The sequence below is a fragment of the Microcaecilia unicolor genome, chromosome 2 (assembly GCF_901765095.1).
Source record: "Microcaecilia unicolor chromosome 2, aMicUni1.1, whole genome shotgun sequence".
NCBI lineage: Eukaryota > Metazoa > Chordata > Amphibia > Gymnophiona > Siphonopidae > Microcaecilia > Microcaecilia unicolor.
Genome location: NC_044032.1, coordinates 243,653,623 through 243,676,709, shown reverse-complemented (window position 1 = coordinate 243,676,709; position 23,087 = coordinate 243,653,623). Strand labels below are relative to the sequence as shown.

At 43.6% G+C, this 23,087-nt stretch overlaps 1 protein-coding gene across 1 annotated transcript in view; it reads left to right on the top strand.

Annotated features, from left to right (window-relative positions):
- TRPM3 (transient receptor potential cation channel subfamily M member 3) overlaps positions 1-23,087 on the top strand; it is a 714,222-nt gene that overhangs the window by 528,185 nt on the left and 162,950 nt on the right. The window contains exons 10-11 of the mRNA XM_030193857.1: positions 11,506-11,606; positions 16,617-16,751. Of these exons, the coding sequence (XP_030049717.1) occupies positions 11,506-11,606; positions 16,617-16,751 (236 nt within the window). The remainder of the gene's footprint in view (positions 1-11,505; positions 11,607-16,616; positions 16,752-23,087) is intronic.

Below are 23,087 nucleotides of genomic sequence, written 5' to 3'. Positions count from 1 at the left end.
ACAGGCCTTTCTGTGAATAGAGCAGCATTTTCATTGGCTGGAACCTACCACATTTTCTGCTCTGAAAGGTGGAGAGGGAGGGGGAGAAGTAGAGAGCTGTTGAAGAGGGCTTAATTCTGAAAAATACCCAGACCTCATTATGGCTTCAAAACAATTGATTTGCGATTTGTACAATCCTGAAAAAAGCTAGATAGTTGGCAATCCTAGGCTCCTGAGTTGTGAGTCATCTGACAGGACCCCCTAAACTACTGGCCCTAGACAGGTAAGGTGCCTATTAATTTGCCTATGCCTTAATACCCTTCTGGTTGTACAGCATTACTTAAACACTGTCAGTGCATTTTGTCTAGCAAAAAAGGTGCCGGTACTCAAATGCCAGGCCACCCATCAGGGGTGGAGTGATCATTGAGGGACCCACCCTACAATAGCCAGGACCCCTGCAACCAGTCATAGAATCTATGACAAGGCAGAATTTGTATGTAGAACCTGAGCTCTTTCATTAAAATACGAGAACCACGCAGGGGTGAAGCCAGACAACAGATTTTGGGTGGGCCTAGGCAAGAAGTGGGTGGGCACCAAGTTTTCTCCCCCCCCCCCCCCCCCCCCCAACCACCACCAAAAAATATCTCAGTTGGTGGGGAAACACTTCTTTCCACCTTGGCAGTCCACAGCAAGCATGTGCCAAAAAATGAGCATGCTCAGGTGCTAGTATTGTGGAGAGTAGTGTTTTCGTTACCATCAGGGGGAAGTCTTCAGCTGGCTGAACTTGGGATCCCCACCAGCTACCACTAAACATGTGCTACTGTTGGGCTACGCCACTGGAACCACGGGTCAAGTTTAGCAGACAGTGGAAAAGGTGCCGGTACTCAGTACCCCCAAGTACCCCCTCAAAAAAAGCCCTGAACACTGTAGAGTTATATATTCACTATTCTCCCTCTATATTTGTGATCTCTTTCAACAATTATCAATTTGTTGGGGTGGGATTTCCCTATATGTTGGATACCTATTGCCTTCTTGACTAAAACATTATAGCCCCTCTACTTTCAGATCCTCTTCATGGAGACTTCAGGTTCTTCTTCTCTCCCTCCTTTCTCTCATCAGCTTGTGGCTCAAGATCTCTGGTTTACTGCTTGGATTTTTGTGCCAGGCAGAGGAATGACAAAAACTCTGAACTGAGTACACACACACTTTGATAACCAATTTAACAGTAGCGTAGCCAGAGTTCAATTTTTAGATGGGCCTGGAGGTGGACTGGGTGAGCACGGGCCTCGCATTTCCTCTCCACCCGCTACCATCCTTCCTCCCCCCCCCCCCCCCCACTGAACTGTTTCAAACCAGCATTTGGCAGTGTTCTTCCAGATGCCGACAGCCCCCTGCACATGGTCAGTTCATGAGTGAACTGAGCATGCGTAAGGGCCATTAGTGTCGGCCTTTGGAAGTGCACCACCGACTGCCCCAGGTTTCAAACAGTTCAGGGGGCTCCAGAAATCCCTGTGCTGGGATCCACACTAGCTACACTGACCATGCATGCTGCCGCTGGGTGGGCCTAAACCAAAACGTAATATTTCTAGATCTAACATTCTCCATAGTCTCCACCTGTCTATGAAGTTCCAAACTATCTTCATTGTTAGCTATCCTAGTTGCTTGACAAGTCATCACCTGGGTTTCCAACCTAGAAACAGAGGTTTCTACCTGAGTAATTCTGCTCTCATGGTTACTAAGCTTAGACACTGCTTCCCTTGAAAATGCATCAACTTTATTCATAAACCCATGTAATAAGGAATCAGTGTGGAATACAGTCTTCCACACATCTACAAATGACACTTCACTTACAGAAGCTACAAAGTTTTGAGAGGACTTCAGAATAGGGCACAGAAATTCCTGTTGAAGAAGGGCCCCATTCTCCCTTGATGGAGCTCCTACTAGGGTAAAGGGGCTGTCATCAACTTGCAGTGGATCCAAATTCCATGAAGAAAACAGGGCTCATAGATTGGGAATCCACTGAACCCATATATCCAGGGATTAGAGAAGTTTTTCTTGCAAAAATATCCAAATCGCTATTTTCAAAACACATTTTAAGATGTTTTTCTCTGCAGTTCATCTGCAGTGTATCCAAACCACAAGGGGGTGTGTGGGGGTGAGATTTAGGCATTCCCACAACTTGGGCATTTTTCTGTCATAATGGAACGAAGCATAAATGTCCAGGGCTAAAAGTTGGATGGTTTTGTCCGGACCTGTTTCAGTCAGAATTAAGTGAGAAAAATGTGCCCTAAATGACCAGATGACCACTGGAGGGACTAATGCATGACACCCCTTACTCCCCCAGTGGTCACTGACCCCCTCCCACCTCCCAAAGATGTGAAAGAAACAGTACACACCTGCCTCTAAGACAGCGTCAGATGACCAGTTCTATTAGGGACACAAGCAGGTCCTAGGAGTAGCCAAGTGATCGGTGCAGTGCACTGTAGAGGAAACCCAGATCCATATCCACTCTAACTGTTACACTTGTGGTGGAAAGTGGGAGCCCTCCAAAGCCCACCAGAAACCTACTGTACCTGCATATAGGTGATACATGTAGACATAAGGGCTATTGTAGTGGTATACAGTTGGTACAGTAGGTTTTAGTGGGGTTTGGAGGGCTCACCATACAATGAAAGGGGATAACGGTGAGATTTGTACCTGAGAGTTTTTATGTGAAATTCACTGCAGTGTCTCCTACGGTGCCCTGCTGCTCTGCTGGGATGTCTGTTTGGCCAGTCTACCAAGAATGCTGGCCCCCCACACATCCCAATAGCTTGTTCTTGTGCATTTTTCCCTTCGACGAAAATGGTCACAAAAGAAAAATGCACTGAGCACAAACCCCCAGGATTCTATATAGCGCGACTTAAGTTGTGGGTGCAAATCCAGTTACATTCTGGATTTGCACATGCAGCTTAATTAGTTAAGCCAATCAGCGCCAATAATAGTCATTTAACAAGAAGTTATTGGCATTAATTGGCATTAATTAGAATTTACTCGCAGAACTGTCTAAGCATATTCTATAACATGATGCTCGTAAATTCTAAGTCGCATAATTGAAAAGGGGATGTGGAATGGGCCTATCGTGGGCATTTTTAAAATCTATGTACGTTGTTATAGAATACACCTGGTGTGCATGTAATTTAAGTATCAGCATTTACACCAAGTTTTACTTGGCATAATTGGCCACAATTAAATTCAGTCATTCGGACAGGCGCTTGGCGTATTTTATAAACCGTATTTTATTTTGTTTGATTTCTACTGATAAACCGTGTAGAAATTTAGGCTTATTTATATTTTGTTTTGTTGCTGATTTTTTAGGCATGATATATATAATCTAGTTCAAAATGTCTAAAAACATCTAGGAAATGGCCATTTTCAAATAAAAAGAAAGACTTTCTTCATGTTCAAAAATGGTCATGTTCACCACTTGGTTTTTGGACGTTTCAAAACTGAATTTACAAGTCATATCGAAAATGCCCCTTCATATAACAAAGAAGATGACGGCAGATAATGATCCGTACAGTCCATCCAGTCTGCCCAACAAGATAAACTCATAGCATAAGGTATAATGCGATACTACATATGCATACTTGATCTTGATTTGTCCTTGCCATTTTCAGGGCACAGACCGTAGAAGTTTGCCCTTATTCTCCAACTACTGAAGCTGTCATTAAAGCCCACTCCAGCCCATTCAGATCTCTCCAACCACGATCGGGGCACAAACCGTAGAAGTCTGCCCGGCACTGGCCTTGTTTTCCATCTACTGAAACTGAATCTGTCTAGACATGATCAGGGCACAGACTGTAGGAGTGTCCCAGCACTAGCTTTGCTTCTCAATTACTGGTGTTGCCATCCCATCACCGCCAAGCTTGTTTGGTTCCATGCCTTCTATACAGGAATCTGTTGTATTTATCCCACGCATTTTTGAATTCCATTACTGTTTTCATCTCCAACACCTCCCACGAAAAGTATCAATGGCTTGTTTTTGTGTGTTTTCCCTGGAATTTTTGTTTCAAAAATTGTCCTAAAAGATAGACGCACTGAGCACAAAAACATCTAGCAAATGGCCATTTTCGAAACAAAAAAATTGGATGATTTTCTGGTTTGAAAATGATCATCTTTGCTACTAGGTTTTTAGATGTAACATCCAAAATCAGATTTGGACATCATGTCAAAAATAATCCTCCAAATGTCTCTATAGTAAAACTATACCAAAAACAAGTGGGCTAGAAATATTTAATTCAATATCATCAACTAATATCATAAAAAAACTCTTGTTGACTCTTATCTTTCTCATTGATATTATTAATACCACTTGTTTTATCATATTATTAAAGCATTTTTGTTATATATATATAAAACAAAAATGCTTTAATAATAAATATAAATTAAAATGTTAAGGTGCTCAATACATCCCCATGATTCTCTTCTGGGATACTATGATATCTTGATAAGAATCATTGCACCATCAGGGCAAAAACAATCTGATAATATTTCAAAAAAGATATTTTTTTAATTGCTTATCGTAAGCGTGCTTCTGGAGTTCTTCTCAAACTTTCATGTATCCCAGACCAAGGTAATGAATAAAGAAGTATGAGAGGTATTTTTAGACCATCACCAGAGCTGGATTGGATCTTCTTGAGTAGACCTTAATTTTTGGATTTTGAGGAGTATCATCGGCAGCAGTTCCAGAGGGAAATTGGACCTTAATTTGGAAGAACGTATAGTTATGCATGAATGATAACTTGACATCAGAGAATTATTGACAACAATTCCATTTTTCAGCATTTGAACTGAGTATTTTTGGGACATTTTGAATCCTTCTTTGGATTATATACATTTGGAAGTATTTTTTTGTCTTCAAAGGATTGAATGACGTCCACTTTCTCCTGTGGTGGTTTGGAAAATTTCACGTGGGTGGAGCACTTTTGATGAATTTGGTCTGGGATACATGAAAATTTGAGAAGAACTCCAGATGCGCTCTTCATTAAGATAAGTAATCAAAAAATCTTTTTTGAAATGTTATCAGATTGTTTTGCGCTGATGGGGCAATGATTTTTATCAAGATACCATAGAGGGGCATTTTCAATGTGACGTCTGAGTTGCTAAAAACGTCCAAACTTCAAGTGGAGAATATAGCCATTTTCAAAACAGAGAAACGTCTATCTTTTTTTTCTGAAAACGGCTATTTGCAAGCTGTTTTGTGCTCTGTGCATTTATCTTTTTGGTCCATTTTTGAAAAAAAAGTCCAAGTGAAAAATGCACAAAATCAAGCCATTGGGATGTACAAGGAACCAGCTTCTTAGTAGACTGGCCACACAGACATCCCTGGAGAGCAGTGGGGTGTCTTAGGCAGTGCTTTTTTTGTAGGTGCCAGTACTTGTTGTGGGCGGGGCCACCACATATGGTGCCACCCCTATGATAGTCACACCCACATTAGCCACACCCCTTATACCAGCCATGGCGCATATAAAGAGACTTCATTGAAAATATTGTACTAGTATAATATTATACTAGTATATACTAGTATAATAGAGAAAAAAAATAACATGATTTTTTTTCATTATAAATAATTTCTGTAAGCTGTTACAGCTCTAGTATACCCAGTGCAAAATAAGACAGCAGATGTAAATTCTCAAATTGGACATATTCCAAACACTAAAATGAAAATGATTTTTTCTACCTTTGTTGTCTGGTGACTGTTTTTCTAATCACGTTGGTCCCAGTCTCTGATTCTGCTGCTATCTGTTCTCTTAACTCCGTTTCCAGGGCTTCCTTTCCACTTATTTCTTTACTTTCCTCCTTTCTTCTTCATTTCTTGCCCTTCATCCATAAGTAAAAGCTGGGTCCTCCTCCATGGAACTGGCTGGAGGAGGTATAATGTGGATCCAGCTTTTGCCTATTTTCTCCATCCATGTGCAGTTTTCTCTTCCCTTTCCCTCATCTCCATCCATGTGTGTCTTCTTTTTTCTTTCCTCCCCTCCATCCATGTCCAGCACTTCTCCTCTCTCCTTCCCTCCTTCCATGTCCAGCATTTCTCCTCTCTCTTCCCTCCCCTGTATCCATATAAAGCAATAATTCTCTCTCCTCCATCCAGCATTTCTCCTCTCTCCCCACCAACCCCTCCATCCATCCACGTCCAGCAATTCTCCTCTTCCTTCTCTCCTTTCCATCCATTTCCAGCATTTCTCCTTTCTCACCTTCCCTCCCCTCCCACCCATGTGCATCTCCTTCCTGTCTTCCCTCCCCTCCATCCAAGTCCAGCATGTCTCTTCTCTCCCCTGCCCTCCCCTCTCATGTCCAGCAATTCTCCTCTATCCCCTATCCTCTCCTGCCATCCATGTCCAGCGATTCTCCTCTCTCCCCTTCCCTCCCCTCTCATCCATGTCCAACAATTCTCCTCTCTCCCCTGCCCTCCCCTTCCATGTCCAGCGAATCTCTCTTTGCTGACCTTCCCTCCCATCCATGTCCAGTATGTCTCCTCTCTCCCCTGACCTCCCATGCCATCCATGTCCAGCGATTCTCCTCTCTCCCCTGCCCTCCCCTCCTATCCATGTCCAGCGATTCTCCTCTCTCCCCTGCCCTCCCCTCCCATTCATGTCCAGCAATTCTCTCTTCCCTGCCCTCTCCTCCCATCCATGTCCAGAATGTCTCCCCTGCCCTGCCCTCCCCTCCCCTCCCATCCATGTCCAGCATGTCTCCTCTCTCCTCTGCCCTCCCCTCTCATCCATATCCAGCGATTCTCCTCTCTCCTCTGCCCTCCCCTCCCATCCATATCCAGCGATTCTCCTCTCTCCTCTGCCCTCCCCTCCCATCCATATCCAGCGATTCTCCTCTCTCCTCTGCCCTCCCCTCTCATCCATATCCAGCGATTCTCCTCTCTCCTCTGCCCTCCCCTCCCATCCATATCCAGCGATTCTCCTCTCTCCTCTGCCCTCCCCTCCCATCCATATCCAGCGATTCTCCTCTCTCCTCTGCCCTCCCCTCCCATCCATATCCAGCAATTCTCCTCTCTCCTCTGCCCTCCCCTCCCATCCATGTCCAGCAATTCTCTCTTCCCTGCCCTCCCCTCCCATCCATGCCCAGCATGTCTCCTCTCTCCTCTGCTCTCCCCTCCCATCCATGTGCAGCGATTCTCCTTTCTCTCCTGCCCTCCCCTCCCATCCATGTCCAGCAATTCTCTCTTCCCTGCACTCCCCTCCCATCTATGTCCAGCATGTCTCCTCTCTCCTCTGCCTTCCCCTCCCATCCATGTCCAGTGATTCTCCTCTCTCCCCTCCCCTCCATATCCAGCGATTCTCTTTTGCCCCCTGTCCTCCCCCTCCCTTCCATGTCCACTGACTCGCACAAGCCTTCACCTACCCCCGAGATCGTTCAAACCCCAGCCCCACCTGCCCGCCCTCACCTTCCCGCTCCCTTCCGTTCATGCACCCGGCCGTGCTCCCTGCGTTGAAAATCTTTTGTTTACCCGAAGTCATGATGAGCTGGCAGTGAAGGCATTAGGCAGGTTGGCTCACCTCCTCGTTGCTTCCCTTCCAGTCTCAGCGCATCCCGCCCTCGTGGAAAGGAAATTACATCAGAGGAGGGCGGGACACACTGAGACTGGAAGGGAAGCGACGAGGAGGCGAGCCTGCCTGCCTGCCTGCTGCCTTCACTGCCGGTTCACCGCGACTTCAGGTAAACAAAAGATTTTCAACACAGGGAGCAAGGCCGGGTGCACAAACGGAAGGGAGCGGGCAGGTGAGCCAGACCACACAAAAAAGGGGCCGGTACGCCGTACCAGCGAGTACCAGCACAAAAAAAGCACTGGTCCTAGGAGGCACTACAGTGGACTTCAAATAAATGCTCCTAGGTACGCATCTCACTGTTGCTCCCTTATTTTGTCTGCTGCGCCCCACAAAACCCACACAAAACCCACTACCCCCAACTGTACACCACTACAATAGCCTTATGGCTGAAGGGGGCACCTATATATGGGTACAGTGGGTTTCAGGTAAGCTTTGGAGGGCTCATAGTTTCCACAAGTGTAACAGGTAGGGGGAGGTATGGGCCTAGGTCCACCTGTCTGCAGTGCACTGCACCCACCACTAGACTACCCCAGGGACCTGCAGGCAGCTCTAATGGACCTGAGGATAGCATCTGAGTCTGGCATGGAGGCTGGTAAGTAAAGTTTGGAGTTGGAGGGGGTTAGTGACCACTGAGGGAGTAAGGGGAGATGCTGTATGAGAGAAGGCAAAGTGTGAGAGGAATTACTGTACTGCAATGGGAAAGAGAAAGAGGGAGGATAGATGTTGGACATAGGGGGAGGGGAAGTAAAAGGAGATATGCTGGACTTCAGGGTAGGGAGAGGAACTGAATTTGGAGGTTCTGGACCACAGGGAGAGGGGATGAGAAGGGAGAGCATAAACATGGAAGGAGGGAAAATAGAAAGAGGGGAGATGCTGAGCATCAGAGAGGTTTAATGCTGAACACAAGTGGAGAAGAGAAAGAGGGGAGATACTGGGTTTTTAGTTAGAGGTTATATTGGTCTGACCCCCAGTTCTTTTAAGTACCGAGCAATTTTAAGTACCGAGCAATTGCTCTGCCTGCTGCTCATAGGCACCATCCTTAATGCCCCCTTCTCTGATATGTCCCTGATAGGGATGTGCATTTATTTGAAACAACATAGGAAATGTCAATGATGTTTTCCACGTCAGTTCATAATGCTTTTAACCCAAAATGATAGAGGAAAACCTTGAAATTTTGTTTTTTATTATCATGTCATTAATAGTATATGTATTTTATTTATTTATTTATTTATGAAATTTATATCCCGCATTATCCCAAACAAGTTCGGGTTCACTGTGGCTAACAGTAAACATCTGCACACTGTCACTTGATAGAACATGTTATAGATCAATATCCTGCACTGTGGATCATCATATACACTCTTGAAGAAAGGGTAATGGATTTTTGCTATACTCTGTTTCCGTGGTACAACTAAAAGTTTTAATTTATTACATGCAGGTACTCTGTCTTTAGTGGAGTAACAATTTAATTTTTGTTCCTAGGGCAATGGGGGGTTAGAGTCGCAAGGAGCTGAAGTGGGGAGAGGGGGGTTGAAACCAGCTCCCTAGGTACTCAGCTACTCCTCTGATCAAAAGTGTGCCCTTTGATTAACAGTGACATTGCCCCATAAATGAAAAAAAACCCTGAAAAATCCTATAAAAACATGGGAAAATAAAATTACCATTTTTGACCTACACATCTTTAGTTCCCTTGTTGTTCCTGTGGCCTGATCCCAGCTGACAGCAGGAGAATCGAGTAAGTGATGAGATGTGTAGGCACTTCTCTAATCTGCTCTTCTTGGTTCCAGTGTTTCTTCTGGCTCATTAAAAGCTCCGTGACCACATGGTACACTGTACTAATTTATAAAGCCAAACACCTCATCTAAGCCATTAGCCACATTGGCAAGAGAGGGACTATGAGCAGGAAGAGTAAATTAGAGGTGCTCCAGCCCCACCAAGATGCCCAGTGAACTCTCCTGCTGTGACCTGGGATTGGGAGGCTATGGTAGGGGGAGGGGGGGGGGAAGGTGGAAATACAAACACTGGCCTCCCAGGTGCTTGAGACCCTAGATGTGCCACTGATTAAAAACCCAAAACACTCATTTATCCATAGATACAAGATTCCCTGCAGTGCCTTGAACGGTGTCCTGCTCTAGAGGTGCCACCTGTTCGGGTGCGAGAGAGATTCAGTCTCCATGCATGTATGATCTTTGGAATCCTCTGAGACTGCCAACAAGAGTGGCAGTTAATGGTGAACTGCATAGTGGTGTCAGTGTTTGCATCTTTACAAAAGGAGCTGGAATGAGATCACCAATTTGATTCCAATAGGCCAGCAAAACCTTTTGAAATTTTGTGCTATATCATTGTTTGCATGCTATCCCCCTAGTTCCATGAAGTTAGGCACCCAGTTGTATACTTAGGGGGAGAATTCTATAAATAATGCTCAAAGTTAGGCTCCAGGAAGATCCATGCTAAACTAATATTCTGCATAGGGCGCTCTGCGTGGTACAACTTTTGTACAATACTAGTTTAGCACAGATCTGATGCCTAACTTTGGGAATGGCACTTACGTCTGCTGAAATGTGATGTAAATGGTGGCGCGCAATTAATGTTAATTGGACATGTAAATGGCCCTATTCTGTAGCATTGTGCCTCATTTCTGGAAACACCCATAGCCACGCCCCCTTTTGAATTATATGCTATAAAATTTAGGTGCACATTTTATAAAATAGGGTACAGGACAGATCCGCGTGTAAACCCAAAGCAGTGCCAATTAACACCAATTATTGATTGTTAATGGTTTATTAACTAATTAGTTTGCATGCGGTTCTGAGATCCGTGCCTAAATTTTGGTGACCTATATAGAATCCAAGGGTATGTTTGCAAAGTTGTACACACAATTTATAGAATAAGGTCATTTACGCACCAAATTTTATTACTTAATTAGATGCTAATTGATTTTACCACGAATAATTACCAATTATTCATCTTAATTGGTGCCAGTTGGTTCTAATTGGCAGTTTGGCATGTAACTGACTGTATAAAATGGGCAATCAATTTACATAACGCAACAACAAGGGGGTGTGGAATCAGGAGGGGCATAGGTGGGTCAGGAGTGTGCCTAGGAGATACGGCCATGGGTTGTTGGCTGGCGTAAATGCTCATGCGTAAAGTGAGGCCTTTACACTGCAAACTTATATTGGTATTCTATAATGACATTCCGCACAGAACTGCTGTTATAGAATTCGCACTTAGTGCAAATCATCCTGGCACCTAAGTTTCAGCTACCTTTTGAGAAGTTACTCCTATAGACAGTGGTGTGCTAGTAAATATTTAACAGCAGGCTCTCTCTCTGGGCATAGCCAGCCCTGCAATTTGGAGGGAGGGGCCCAGGGATGGACTGGGGGGAGCAGCGCATTCCTCTCCCCCCCCCCCCCACTCTATGTGGGCATGCTAGGCATACCTTTGCTGCCAGGGATGCTGAGCCCTGCCAGCCAGATAAATGGACTGCCGCTGCTGTCCGCTGCTTGTTGTTGGCTCTGAGCATGCCGAGAAGCTCCAGCATGTTGCTCAGGGCCGGAAAGAAGCAGCTGGGAGCGGCAGCAGTCTATTTATTTGGCTGATGGGGCTCTGCATCCGTGCCTGCAAAGTAAAAGGAAATTCAGGAGAGGGCCTGAACCTAAATTTCGGGAGCCGGTTGTTAAAGAGCCACAGAGAGCCTACTTTAACAACCAGCTCCCAAAATTCTTAAATATTTAACAAACGGCTCTTGCGAGCTGGTGCAAGCCAGCTCCAGGACACCACTGCCTATACTTACAAGAGATGCTTTGTCAATCAGACAGACTTCAGTTTTCATCTGTCAGCACCTAAGAGCATGTTTAGTATGTTTTCTAGACTGTGTTTCTGTCTGATATAATTTCTCTCATCTCTTCGTGAACAGGTGCCAATGCTTCTGCTCCAGACCAACTGAGCCTCGCATTAGCCTGGAACAGAGTAGACATTGCTCGCAGCCAGATATTCATATATGGGCAACAGTGGCCGGTACAGTATGAAGATTTTTTTTCTCAATTATCTGACAAAAATGCAACTTTGCATGACACTAGGGGATCACGATCCTCATGCATATTGCATTAAAGTCAATAGACAGCAGAACAGGTCTAAAGCCCCAGATAAAATGGGTGTATCTGCTATAGCAAGGAAGCTTGGTGCCTCTTAGCCACTTTTTTCAAACTGGCAGCGAACACATTTTTGCCAAAAAGTTCCAAAGTTGCAAGCAGGGTTGCTCAACCCCTAAGTGAGTATGATACCCCAGTGGTTTGCATTTAAGCTTTGACTTTTAAGTTCAGATTGCCCAAATGCAATACACTCAGCATAGTCTGGTCAAAACACTATTTAACTGTCCAGCAACGGCTCCTGGCTGGTTACATAGCACTTTAGTGCCTAATCGCAGATATTCAGCAAGAGATAACTGGTTACCTCCATTGAATGTTCATGGATAGCGGCTATATCACGTGACATAGCCAGTTAGACGCTGATATTCAGTGCCAAACCAGCTATATTTAGCAGTTAAAATAGGCTGCATGGTAAAGCTGTTAATCAAGACCCGGAAGGCGGAGAACTTGGTCCCAGCGGAGGAGGTTTCCTCCCGGAATCAAAGGCAGGAGGGACAGGAGGTAGGGTGGAAATCCCGATGCCTCCTACGGTGGTTACTCTCGAAGCTCTTTGGCAGGCTATGGAAGGTTTGAAAGATATTGTAACTAAATCTACTCAACAAACAGCAAACTTAATTGTAACTGTGGATCAACTCTCTAAATCAATAGATAATTTAAAGGAAGAATTCAACGATCAGGTACGGACGTCTCAAAAAGATATATCTAAAATGCAAGAAAATATGTCTGTGATAATTAAAGATAATTTGAATATTAGACAAAAGATCGAACAAATAGAAAATTATAACAGGAGACTGAATATGAGAATATTAAATTTTCCTAGACCAATTGGAATTCTTCCTCTGGAACTCTTTAAAAAATATTTGACGGAAAATTTGAAAATGTTACCTCAAAACCTTCCCCCTGTGAACAAAATATATTATCTTCCTAAAAAACTCCAGGAAGAGAACCATGCGGCTCTGGATCATGGAAATCCTGATGAATTGAAAGATATTTCTTTAATTTTGGAGGACTCTCTATCCGAAGTAACAAATAGGGCTACACTTTTGGTCTCATATGTGTTTGAACAAGATTTAAATGCGGTAATGAAACTTTACTTTAAAAATATGCATCAAACATTTTGTGGCCAGAAGATATGGATATTTCCGGATGTTACCAAAGTCACACAGGATAGAAGGAAAAAATTCTTGGATTTAAGAGAGGAGACACGGTTACTGGGTGCTACGTTTTTATTAGCTTACCCATGTAAATGTATTGTTAAATATTTAGGACTTAAATATGTTTTCTTTATGCCAGAACAATTGAAATCTTTCATAGACCTGAAAAGAGTAGTAAAGACATAACATCTGAAGGGCAAATTTCAAAGTTATGTTGGTGGAGAGGCAGCCATGTCTTACTTTTGTACCTTTTTCTTCTTTTTTAAATTTAGATTTTTCCTGATCTTTACTTTTACACCCCCTCTCAAACAGATTTGTGGTCTAAGGAAGAGACAAAGAAATAGATAACAACTTTTCCTTTTTTGTTATGGAGATATACTATGATGTTGGTATATATGTATATATATTTCTTTATTTCTTTGTGCTCTGAATTACATGTAACAAGTTTTATGCTTGTGTTAACTATATAAATGAATAAATAAAATAATAAAATAGGCTGCATAAATAGCAGGCCTATCTGTAACCGCTAAGCACTTAACTGGTTAGCACTGAAGATCAGCTTAACCGGTTAAGTTGCCGCAGTCAAAAATGAAACTGGATATTCAATGCCAGTCGCTGGCTATGGGCAGCATTGAATATTTGGTCTGAGCGCTGGGGTTGAGCAGCCATCCTGCAGCCGAATGCCGGCTGAGTATCGGGGGAAGTAATAATAATGACTGTCAGATTATAGATCAAGGTTATATTATCAGCCTCCAATGTGAAGTACTCAGTTTCGAAAGAAAGGTTAGATAAAAGACATGAACAAAATGTAAAATACATATGAAAAGCAATTCTATAATTAGGTGCCTGCATTTATGTGCTTCTTGTGAGCAGAAAATTACAGAATACTACTACCTGTGCACATAAGTGCACACTTACCTGGGAATGCATTAGCAGGTAACCTAAGCACTAGATTCTGTAAATGGCACTCAATGCCATTCTATAATGGGCACTCAAAGATCAGACCCGCTATAGAATAGCATTGAGTGCTGATTTTGGTATCCACATTTGGACGTCAGGACTTACGCCTGCTGAAACTACTACTACTACTACTACTTATCACTTCTATAGCGCTACAAGACATACGCAGCGCTGTACACCTAGGGTTACCATATGGCTCCAGAAAAAGGAGGACAGATTGAGCCAGTCTGGGTTTTACTTCCATTGCTTTCAATGGAAGCAAAACCCGGACTGGATTAATGTGTCCTCCTTTTTCTGGAGCCATATGGTAACACTATGTACACCAGACATGAAAAGACAGTCCCTGCTCAAAGACCTCACAATCTAAATAGGACAGACAAACAGACAGAACAACTAAGAGGTAAGGGAATTAAAGAGGTGGGGATAAAAGGGTACAGGGCAAGTGAGTACTGGTTAGGAGTCAAAAGCAGCATTAAAGAGGTGGGCTTTTAGCCTGGATTTGAAAATGGCCAAAGACGGGGCTAGACGTACAAGCTCGGGAAGTTTATTCCAGGCATGAGGTGCAGAGAGATAAAAGGAATGGAGTCTGGAATTAGCAGTAGAGTAGAAGGGAACAGACGAGAGATTTATCCACAGAACAGAGTACCCGAGGGGGGACTTAGGGAGAGGCAAGGTGTAATTCCTGGCACCCAATTTGGGCACACATCCCTGGTATTCTATAACACTGCGTGAGCCTCCCATGGCCACACCCCCTTTTGGGTTGTGCTTTATGGGATTTGGGTGCACATTGTTATGGAACAGTGGATAACAAGCTTCATTTATTTCAGTATTTATATACTGCTTAGACCTAAGCAGTTTACAGTTTCATTTTACAGGTACTGGGTTTGTCCCTAGTGTGCTCCCAGTCCAAGTAGTACATTGTACTACTGTAGTACCTGGGCAACAGAGGGTCACGTGACTTGAACCCAGTTCCCCAGGTCTGCAACCTGCTGCATTATGCCACTCCTCCACTCCAATTCAAATTAGTGTCAATTAGCACCCAATTACTGGCACTAATTGGCTCAGCCAATTTAGTTGGGTGCACAGCTCAATTTTAGGAGCCATATATAGAATCCAGGGGATAGTATATAAATGCAAGGGGGCATGCACATGGGTGGGCTGCCAATTACACATGCAACTTACAAAATATTGTAAGTCATGCACATCACTGCCACTTTTATGCAAGCTCATAAGTACGTAAGTGTTACCATACTAGGACAGACCGAAGGTCCATCAAGCCCAGTATCCTGTTTCCAACAGTGGCCAATCCAGGTCACAAGTACCTGGCAAGATCCCAAAACAGTACAATACCTTTTATGCTGCTTATCCCAGAACTAAGCAGTGGATTTTCCCAAGTCCATTTTAATAATGGCTTATGGACTTTTCTTTTAGGAAGCTATTCAAACCTTTTTTAAACCCAGCTAAACTAACTGCTTTTACCATATTCTCTGGCAACAAGTTCCAGAGTTTAATTACACGTTGAGTGAAGAAATATTTTCTATGAATTGTTTTAAATTTACTACTTTGTAGCTTCATTGTGTGCCCCCTAGTCCTAGTATTTTTGGAAAGAGTAAACAAGTGATTCATTTCTACTTCTTCCACTCCACTCATTATTTTATAGACCTCTATCATATCTCCCCTCAGCCATCTTTTCTCCAAGCTGAAGAGGCCTAGCTGTTTCAGCCTTTCCTCATAGGGAAGTTGTCCCATCCCCTTTATCACTTATGCCAGGTCTATGTGTGGTGTAAACGTTAGGTGCTCAGGTACTGGCTTAGGCCAGTATTCTATCTTAGAAACTGGGTGGCCAAGTTTCATTATAGAAAAGGCCCCCACCGCACAGCATTAGAATGCCTAAGTGGAGGTGATAGAATTGCCCTCTAATGATGCTTGAACATATGAAAGTTCTATTCCCCACTTCCAGGTACACCCCATGACATGGCAGGACACTGTATGCCATGGTTCCCCAAACATTTCAAGATCAAAGGCACAGAGAACATTTCAAATCACCAAGATAGTTAGTTGGGTGGAAATGAGGGGGAGGTCCTGTCAGAGTTTGCTGAGGAGGGTAAAGAAAAGTGCTCCTCGGCGTTTGCTGAGTTTTTCACCATCATTTCATCAGCTGGTAGAGCCTAGCAACCTTACCAGCCTTGCTGCCTTTACCACTGTCGCCCATGAAAAAGAAAAAGTCACAATTCTTCCATGCTCCAGGTTCAGTGACAGGCAAGAAATGTATGGTAGTCCAGACAAATCAACTCCACAGGCCACATCTGGCTCAAGGGCCACGGTTTAGGGACCCTTGCTGTATTCCAACAATACTATGAGGATACATATTCTAAGTAATAAACTTTGAACTGGAGTTCTCATGATTAGTGCATTTATTATTAAAGATGTCTGTTTAGAAGAGACTATAAATTACCGATGCGTAGAGAAACAGTTTCCTATGGACAGTTTAAGTTCTACCTCCTTATTGCATGTACACAAAAACACAAGTGTGAATCCTCCTATTTGTCTCTCCCTCTGCAATCTGGACCAATAGTAAGTATCAATATATCCTTGGCAGGCTGTTGTTCTTCATGCTACTTTGTTTGAGAATCTCTTGAATGTTCTCCTGGTTGTTTGGCTCTTCTGGCTTCCTTTCTGCAAATGCAGGATTAAAGAAGTAGTCCATTCACAAACCATCCTTTGCTGATGTCTAGAGATGAGCAGGCTGTGGTTCTGACTTGCAGGTGGGGTCGCTTGAGCAAGCTATGCTGGATGCCCTGGTCTTGGACAGAGTAGACTTTGTCAAACTGCTCATAGAAAATGGAGTAAGCATGCACCGTTTCCTCACCATCTCCAGGCTAGAGGAATTGTACAATACGGTAGGGTCAAGTACAGGTATCTTTTCTATGTATATTTTGTCAGTTAAAAAGACTAAAATGTATATTATAAATAAGGGACTCCTGCTATTTATTCTATCTGAGCACTCCAACAGCCATGTTGGAGATCTGGTAAAACACAGCTGCAAAAAAGGTACCTCAGAAGTGACCCTGGTACAGAATGCTAGAACCAACCAAAAGGAGTAGTCAAACATGACACTTCCAAAGAAAACAAGAGAATGACAAGGGGCCTGCTTACAAAGGTGCGCTGAAAAATGGCCTGCGGGAGTGTAGACGCGTGTTTTGGGTGCGCACAGAATCAATTTTCAGCGCACTTATAAAAAATGCCTTTTAAAATTTTATCCTGAAAATGGACGCGCGGCAAAATGAAAATTGCCACATGTCTATTTTGGGTCTGAGACCTTACCACCAGCTATTGACCTAGTGGTAAAGTCTCATGCAGTAACTGGGCGGTAATAACCTGCACGTGCCCAATACGCGTGTCCGAAAATAAAAAAATTATTTAGCGGACGCGCGCCAAAAATGAAATTACCGCAAGAGCCACGCAGTAACTCCATTTTGGCACACGGGTATGCATAGACGCTTACGCAGCTTAGTAAAAGGGCCCCAAAAAGACCCAACACGGCACCATGCTTCAGCAATAGTGCCTGCCTCTGGGGTCTTTTTGGATAAATGCAACATAAACGTACAAATATTGTCCAGATGTGACAATCACAATCTTTAAAAAGACACGATTGCCAAAAAAGTAACAATCCCCTAAACAGGGGTTGAAATATGAAACAGTATTGCATTTGTCCAAAAAGACTCCTGAGGCAGGCAATATAGCTGAAACACGGTGCTGTGTCAGGTCTTTTATGGAATAAAGCCCTTTATCGCATCTAAAGTGTTGTGTTTGACTACACTACTCCTTTTGATTGGTTTTGTGCACATTGAGGGGCATAATTGAACGAAAACGTCTATCTCCATGGGCGTTTATCTCCGAGAACGGGTCCGTGAAGGGGCGAACCGAACCGTATTTTCGAAAAAAATAGACGGCCATGTTTTATTCAACAATTTGTGAGCTGGGCGTTTTTGTTTTTCAGTGATAATGGAAAATGAAAGCGCCCAGCTCAAAAACGAATAAATCCAAGGCATTTGTTCATGGGAGGGGCCAGGATTCGTAGTGCACTGGTCCCCCTCACATGCCAGGACACCAACCGGGCACCCTAGGGGGCACTTTTACAACAACAAAAAAAAAGGTAAAAGAGCTCCCAGGTGCATAGCACCCTTCCCTTGTGTGTTGAGCCCCCAAAATCCCCCTCAAAACCCACTGCCCACAAGTCTATAGCCCTAAGAAGTGAAGGGGGGCACCTACATATGGGTGCAGTGGGTTTGGGGAGGTTGGACGACTAAGCATTAAGCAGCACAATTGTAACAGGTAGGGGGGGGATGGGCCTGGGTCCACCTGCCTGAAGTCCACTGCACCCCCTAACAACTGCTCCAGGGACCTGCATACTGCTGCCAGGGAGGTGGGTATGACATTTGAGGGTGAAAATAAAAAGTTGTGAAACATCATTTTTTCTGGTGGGAGGGGGTTAGTGACCACTGGGGGAGTCAGGGGAGGTCATCCCCGATTCCCTCTGGGGGTTATCTGGTCATTTAGGGCACTTTTTGGGGCCTTATTCGTGAAAAAACAGGGTCCAGGAAAAGTGCCCTAAATTCTAGCTACAAACGCATACTTTTTTTCCATTATCGGCGAAAGGCACCCATCTCTCCTCGGCCGATAACCACGCCCCAGTTCCACCTTCGCCACGCCTCCGACACGCCCCCGTCAACTTTGTACGCTTCCGCGATGGAGTGCAGTTGAAAACGTCCAAAATCGGCTTTCCATTATACCGATTTATTCGTTTTTGTGAGATAAACGTCTATCTCCCGATTTGGGTCGAAATCTAGGCGTTTTTCTCTTTCAATTATAAGGTGGATAGTGTTTTGTATTCTTCCACTGCGGTGGACTCCTTCTTACAGAATGCAAGAAGCCATAATGGTTCTGGATAAATAGAAAATCTTTGTAGGTTGCATATTTTTCATTATTCCAGCATAATAAAGGCAATTGTATAACTGGGGCCTGGTAGGAGCCTATTCTATAAAGGAAAGTAGGTGGAAGGAAGAAAGGGGAAGGGGATAGGGCTTGATATACTGCCTTTCTGTGGTTACAATCAAAACAGTTGCATATTATATACAAGTACTTATTTTGTACCTGGGGCATCAGAAGGTTAAATGACTTACCTAGAGACTGTAGTGGGATGGAACGCAGTTCACCAGGATCAAAGCCTGCTGCACTAACCAGTGGGCTACTCCTCCATGCCATTAGATATTAGGAAAAAAAACTCATACTACTGGACTCAGTTTTCTCTGTGTCCCTCCCCCACCAACCACCACAACAACATCATCTCAAAAATAATCTCTGGTAGTCTGGTGGGCACTCTCCCTCCCTTCTTATGGACCCATTCAATCCACAGTCCCTACCCCGTGACAGCCAAACTAAAAGCCTTGATGGTCTAGCAGAACCATAGTCCCCCTGCACATCTTGAAGATGGTATGCAAAATTGATACACATTCATTTCTGCCCCTACCTTGCAAAATGGTGGCACCTGACCCAGTTCATTGCCCAACATGAGGGGTCAGTCTACCAAAAAAGGCAAAAATTCCCTTCTTTGGCAGACTGATGCCATGTGAGTCATCCCAAGATGCACCATGCAGAATCAAGCACTGCCATTTTGCAAAATGGTGGGGCACAGGCAGGAGAAAATGTTCATTACTCTTGCCTAACATTTTCAAGGTGTGCAGGGAGGGGGCCCTGCCGCCCTGGAAGGCAGTCTGGGGTGGCCAAGAGTGGGAGACTGGGGATCATTTGTAGGGTTGGGAAGTGCGAGGCCCAAGAGGGATCAGGAATGTTTTGGGGGCCAGGGGGACCTTTGGTAGACATTGTCAATCTGAGGTGAAGTGTGACTCAGCAAATCAATGCTGGCAGCGGACCATCATGGAGGGGGCACAACTGGGCTTTGTCAGGGCTGAGTCTGTTAAGGAAACTCAGCCCCACTTTCAGTGCCTTCGCAATGAGCCTGGTTCCGCTAGTTTTGTTCCTGATTCCTGACAAGCCAGCATTGTTCCTGCTAAGCCTGCCTTGGCCCTGACAACCCTGTCTTGTTCCTGTGAAGCCTGCCTTGTTCCTGCTGTGCCAGCCTTGTTCCTGGTTCCTGCTAATGCTTTGTTCATGGTTCCTGCCAGAGCCTTGTTCCTGGTTCCTGCTAAAGCTACGGTCCTGAGTTCCTGCCTTTCCAAGATCCAGAGTGCCGACCTTGCCTAAGCTCCAGGATTCTGCTTGTGCTTTTTCCCTGCTTTTGCCTCGTTTCGGGGGCCTTGGAGGTGATCTGTCTGCTGCAATCGGGCCTGCGAATGTGGCCCACTACCCCAAAACACAACAGTGTAAATGCAAGGGGATGTGAACCAGGGAGTGGAACTCCCAGGACCACACCCCCTTAAGTTGCGCATTCTGGAATTTGCAAATGAGGGTTATAGAATATTGACTAGGGGTAGTTATGCACATAACTGCTAATTAGTGCTAATTAGCACCAATAATTAGTTATCACTGATTGGCAGTTCATTAGCTAATTAAATTATGCACATAACTGTCCCTATTCTATAAATTATGTGCACAATTTTTACACATTAGACACAAAGGGGTGCGCAACTTTGTTGAATTAGGGGGAATAATGTGATCAGCGCCTTAACATATAGGCAACAGAATGAGGTGAGCCACAAGGGCCATGGCCCTACCAAAATTTTCTTCACACAACGTCAGGAACCTGCGAGATGGGGGCAGGGACAGAGCTTGTTTTTTTTGTCCCTTCCAAGGAAAAAGATGTTCCGTTGCCCTTACTTTAACATGTCCTGATGATAACAAGATTTTAGGGGAAGATATCAGTGAAGGCTATCGATAAGATGTGTTATTTTATTGTTAACCCCAGTTATTAATAACTAGCCCCCTGATATTAAGCAATATTTAGCCAGCCAGAAACAGTTCCTGGCTGGTTAAATAGCATTTAGCCAGCTAATTACTAATATTTATCAGGACATAGCCATGTATCTCCACTGAATATTTGCAGTTAGCACATAGGGGGGATTCTATATATGGCACCTAAAAAATCTGCCACCTAAGAATATTCTATAAGCCTTGCCTAGATTTAGGCGCGGTATATAGAATAAGAGTAGGCAGCAATCGTAGTGTCCAAATCTGTGTGCATCCATTTATACCAACAAAAACATGGCGTAAATCCCAATATGTAGATTTAGGCGCAGAAGGCCATATTCTATAACTACGCTTGTAAATTTCAGAATGCCCACGAAACTCCCATGTCCCACCTTTTTGCAGGCTCAATTCCGGTCTGAACGAATACAAGGTGATGTTTTGGTAGAATGAGGTACATGTATAGTAGGTATAATTCACTTAGTATTTCACTTAGCTCAAAAGACCATGCCTTTCACGTTGTACTGCTTTGGAGACCTCACCTAAGCACCAATATTTCTAAGACCAGGCATTGAATATCCGGAGTCAGCAACGACCATGGCACTTATGCGGGCTGCTTCCCACCAGCTGAATATCAGCCCCTAGGTGTCATTTCATAAAATGGGGCCTGTGCTAAAATAGCATGAGTTAGTGGTAAAATAACATTTCTTAACGGTAGCCCATGTTGATAACTACACCCCACAGTCTGCTATCTGGATAAACTTAGCATTTGTTTCTATCTGGATTAGTTCCAGACCACGTTGGTTCCACCCATGCTCTGACCCAAGCACATAATGCAGACGAGGTCTGTGAGGATCTTCAGAAGCACACTCTAGATAGTGCATCCAGATATCCAGATCTGCGGTGCTTATCTGAATAGCAGGTGCTGCTATCCAGATAAGTGCTTTTGAATATTGCTGTGTTAGTGATCTGTAGGCTTGCTTTCTAGGAAATATTAAGGCTATTACAGATATAACATCCTTTTTCATCTTTGCCATTTTAAAAATTTGCTTCAAAATCAAAATATAACCAAGGAGGGATCTCAGAATTCAGGTACATCATTAGCTCCGCTTAACACAAGACTACCTCTACTTCAGGAAGCAAGTGAAAGCTTGGCTCTTCAACCAAGCCTTTAATGGAGGAAGTAACTAACTTGTTAGTCTCACTCACACACACAAGGATTGACTTGGGCTGCACATACTGCAGCGGGACATGTTTATCCACTCCTACCCTAGCTGAGATAATATTTAACCATCTCTCTGACCTCACGTGCAACTTTCTTCAAATCAATCACCTTACTTTCTAATTCTTCCTACTTTCTTACTCATCTATATGTTACAAGTTTGCCTTACCCTTCACTACCAATTATAATGTTCTAGTACATATTGTGTTGACATTGTAAGTAGTATACCATGCCATACTTTGTATTGTTGTTCGAATATTTTTACTGCTCTAATTGCCTATTGGCCATGTTTGATCTATTCTTACTGTACACCGCCTTGAGTGAATTTCTTCAGAAAGGCGGTAAATAAATCCTAACAAATAAAAACTAAAATGTTGAGCCAGGAAAAGGAATCTTGTGCTTGACTGAATCTTTTCACCTTGATTTAGATAAGAAACACAGGAACCGGGACAAAGGACAATTTACCATTACATTGGGTTGTCTTGTAATATAAAGATCTTCATGTACCAATATTCCTTTTTACCCAGTGTCTGTCCATGGGGAAATGCTTAAACTGTACATTTGGTCCTTAGAGTCTTACTCGCAAAAACTGAGAGTAAGACTCTAAGGACCAAAGTATTTCACTTAGCTCAAAAGTCTATGCCTTTCATGTTGTGCTGCTTTGGAGACCTCACCTAAGCACTAATATTTCTGTAATAGGTAAGGTGTTTTGATTACTCAGCACATGGTTATAGCAAAGAAGTCAGTAGAGACTAAGACCATTGGACAGTAGCTGTAATTAGCATTCAGATAAAATTTGCCTTGTAATTATGAATTAGTCCCCACAGCACAGCCATCTACTTTGAAAGAATTGCTTGTAGTTATGTTAGTCTTGAATCTAATTGAATTATTCTAACTTTAGACATGGTTTTTCATTCCTTTTATCATTCTCGTTTTTGTAGTTGGTTTGTAATGTTAGTGGGTTCAGCTCTGAGTTACATGGGTACTGGAGAGATCTCACAGTTCAGTGATCCTTTCCTAATAAATTCTATGTAAAGTCAATTCACCTTCCTAATTCATAGGCAAAGAACAAAGCTGACCCGATCACTAG